The sequence below is a fragment of the Salvia splendens genome, chromosome 19 (assembly GCF_004379255.2).
Source record: "Salvia splendens isolate huo1 chromosome 19, SspV2, whole genome shotgun sequence".
NCBI classification, from domain to species: domain Eukaryota; kingdom Viridiplantae; phylum Streptophyta; class Magnoliopsida; order Lamiales; family Lamiaceae; genus Salvia; species Salvia splendens.
In genome coordinates this window covers 19092543-19096156 of record NC_056050.1, presented here as the reverse complement: position 1 = coordinate 19096156, position 3614 = coordinate 19092543, and the positions used below count along the sequence as shown (strand labels likewise).

The following is a 3614-nucleotide window of genomic DNA, read 5'->3' as shown; positions in this document are numbered from 1 at the left end:
ATGAAATATTGTCCAAGTTTGACTTAACACGGATTTTAAGAAATATGAAGAAATGTGAGTTGAAAAAGTTAGTAGAATGGGATCCCAGGTCCCACATTTATATATTAGTTTTATAATAGAATGTGAGTGTAAAGAGTTAGTTGAAAGTGAGGTCTATTCACAAAAAATAGAAAAAAAGCAAAACTGAATAACATTTCACGGACGGAGAGAGTAGTAAAAAACGTACGTAGTTGATATTTTTATTGAATTAGAAATACTACCTCTGTCCCTGAAAATTTGTCCCATTTTTCCATTTTCGTCTGTCCCCCAAAATTTGTCTCATTTCACTTTTTACCATTTTTGGTAGTGGACCTCATATTCCACTAACTCATTCATACTCACATTTTATTATAAAACTAATATATAAAAGTAGGACCCACAATCCACTACCTTTTTTCAAATCACTTTCCATTACATTTCTTAAAACCCGTGTCGGGTCAAAGTGAGACGAATTTTTGGGGACGGAAGTAGTAATTCATTGTAATTGAAATAGCAATACACAAAATGAAGAGAAGAAATAAAAATCAAACAACTTTAGAAATGAGTTTATACTGCTGCCTCATCCTCCTTATAACCGACATATCCAAATCACCACGACCACCCAGCCGCGCCTTGTGGTTGCTGATCATCACCCCCAGCCGCCGCAGCAGCCACTCATCCTCATTGTAATACGCCTTCACGCAGTAATACCCCAGCTTCAAGCAGAACGCCACCCCCACCGTGAAGCAGCACACGATGTCCAAGATCCTTGAAATATCATTATAATACGATATAAAATTCAACGCCAGCAGATACCCCACGCACATGAACACCAAGCACGCCTGCAGCAGCACCACGAACGCCCGGTCGGGCAGCACGAAGATGATGATCAGCGTCGCCGAGATGAAGGCCAGCGTGTTCGTCGGCATGAAGTAGCTGTACTTGGTGGTCCCCATCACCATCCTCCCCGGGGGGTGGTTGTTGGCGGCGTCCTCCCCCAGCTGGCGGCGCTCGGTGTTTCCCTCGGCGGAGTAGACGCCGCCCGGGGGCTGGAGGACGCCCTGGTAGGTGGTGGTGGCGATGAGGACGGCGACGACGAGGATGGTGTTGCGCATGTCCATGGTGAGCTCTTTTGTGATGAAGAAGTAGGCGCGTGTGAGCATCTCGGCGCATTTGTTGGCGTGCTTTCCGAGGAGGTAGTGCACCATCCTCGACGGCCGGCGGGGGAGGTGGTGCTCCTCGCCTCTTTCGCGCGTTGTCAGCGGTGCTGCGCCGGCTGTTTTTAGCATCTCCACGGCGTCGCCGTTTCGGTAGTGGATGGCGATGTCTAGAGGCGTCTCGCCGTAGTTGTTGGCTTTGTTTACTTTCACTAATGTGGTCAATAGTTGGAGTGACTCCTGCACCAACAACCACTCAATAATCAGACATGTAACCTACACATTTTAATGTGCATCCCCTCCCCCCACCATTTTGCAATTTCTATGAAACTCTTAGTACTCCTTCCATCTATGAAAAAAAATGTCTAGTTTTTGCTACTTTGTGATATCCATAATTAAAAGTCTCATTTATGTTTTTTCACCTTAGGTAAAAATAATCCACATTCAATTAAATCATTGCACTCACATTCTATTATAAAATAATACTCCCTCCGTCTCAACTTACTTGAGTCATATTCCATTTTTGTTTGTCTCAAGTTACTTGAGTCATTTTTTTTACTAAAAAAATATTTAATTTCACTCACTTTATTCTTTCTTTTACTTTACTCTCTCTTCTTTCTCTTACTTTATTCTTTCCTCTACTTTATTTAACTCACTAAAAAAACTTTCTTAAGTCTCGTTCCGAAAAGAAACGCCTCAAGTAATGTCCCTAAGGATCACCTATAAGTCTATAACATCCCCTACTACACACATATAAACATGATAAGTGATGGTGGGGTCCATCACTCATATTTGTGTGTAGTATGGGATGTTATAGGTGATCCTTATTGAAGTAATGTGGGACGGAGTGGAGTCCGCATTCCATTAACTTTTTTCCTCATTTTTCGTCACAAAGTTAAACAATAGTAGTATATAATTTTAAAACTCACAGCGAGTCAAAATAAGATTATAATTAAATGGCGGACATGAGAGTACTAATCTATGACTACTAATTTTGATTGTATTTGCTTATAAAAATCAACAATCAAGTAAACAATTACTCCATCCGTCCACGGTTAATTGACACTAATTTCATCTTTCGCATGTCCATTGTGACACTGTTAATTTTTACTACTACTTTTGTTAATGGATCTCACATTCCACTAATTTATTTAACTCACGTCCCCATTCAACTAACTTTTTCAACTTATTTTTCACTATATTTCTTAAAATTCAAGCACGAGTCAAAGAGACTCAATTAATTGTGGGTATAAAAAGTTTTAAGGATTAAAGAGCAAACCCTGCATCGGCAATAACGAGCTGCAACGTGAAGGGTAGTGTTCCCATGCGCATCCTTGATCGACAGATTAGATTCCTTAGCCACAATCACCAGCCAATTCACGAGCAACCGAGCCGCCTGCACGTTCTGATTCTCCAGCGCCACGTGGACCGCCGATTGCCGCCGGTTATTCAGCACCGCCATAGACTCCGGGCACTCCACCAGAAGCCCAGCCAGAAGCTCCATCTGGCACTTCCCCGCAGCCGCGTGGTGCAGCGGAGTGAGCCCGCCCTTGCCCTTGATGCAGACAAGCTTTCTGTCAAGCTTGATGAGGGCGAGGGCGGTGGAGACGTTCCCCTCGACCACGGCAAGGTGGAGCGGGCTCAGCCCCTGTGGGTTGAGCTTCTTCCCCAGGGCCGGCATCAGGTTCATGACCTCGAGGGCCAGCGCGGTGTTTCCACGCGCCGCTGCGTCGTGCAGCGGGGTGTGGGCGAATTGGACCTTGTCCATCTTCTGGAGCAGCATGGGGTCGTCCTCGATGGTGGAGTAGAGGAGGTCGATGCAGCACCCGCAGTCGCATTCGCATTCGCAGTCGCAGATCTTTATGGTGGCCGTGTATTCGCTCCTCTTCTCGCACTCGCACTCGTGCATTTTCGCGGTTCGACTTCACGAACAATGGAAGCTTAGAATTTATTCACGGATTGTGTCATAAGCTAGCCTTTTTTTTCTTCTTCTTTAGCTTTCTTGAGGTGTGTGAATGGCTCCAATTGCTAGTTTATTCATGGTTGTTGCTCTATATAGACAAATTGAGGATCACCATTTGCATATATGAGTTACTCTCTCCGTACTTAATAATTTGTCATCCTATTTTTAGTAGAATGCGAGACTATTAACAAAAATAGTAAAAATGGAAAGTAATAAATTTTTTTAGGACAAACAAAAATAAAAATAAGTGTTAAATTTTCAAAAACGGATGGAAAAATATATTATTGAAATTTATTAGCAAGAGCAAAGAATCGTGAACGATAAGCACATTGCCAACGCTCTATCAATCAATGGAATGATTTTTTAATTGTACGATTATATACCTTACTTAATTACCAATGACACTTAAAAAGGATAGTGATCGTACTGTTGTGCTTTCTTTCAGTCAAGTACATAGAATATATACTAAACTTGGT

The 3614-nt window shown here is 42.8% G+C and overlaps 1 protein-coding gene across 1 annotated transcript; it reads right to left on the bottom strand.

The window, feature by feature from the left end:
- Nucleotides 1–455: 455 nt before the first annotated feature.
- On the bottom strand, nucleotides 456–3206 carry LOC121778665 (ankyrin repeat-containing protein BDA1-like). Its single transcript, XM_042176055.1, has 2 exons — nucleotides 2455–3206; nucleotides 456–1415 (listed from the first exon to the last, which is right to left on the bottom strand). Exons 1-2 carry the CDS (start codon nucleotides 3082–3084, stop codon nucleotides 564–566), a joined length of 1482 nt encoding a protein of 493 aa, XP_042031989.1. The 5' UTR covers nucleotides 3085–3206; the 3' UTR covers nucleotides 456–563.
- Between the last annotated feature and the right edge of the window lie 408 nt (nucleotides 3207–3614).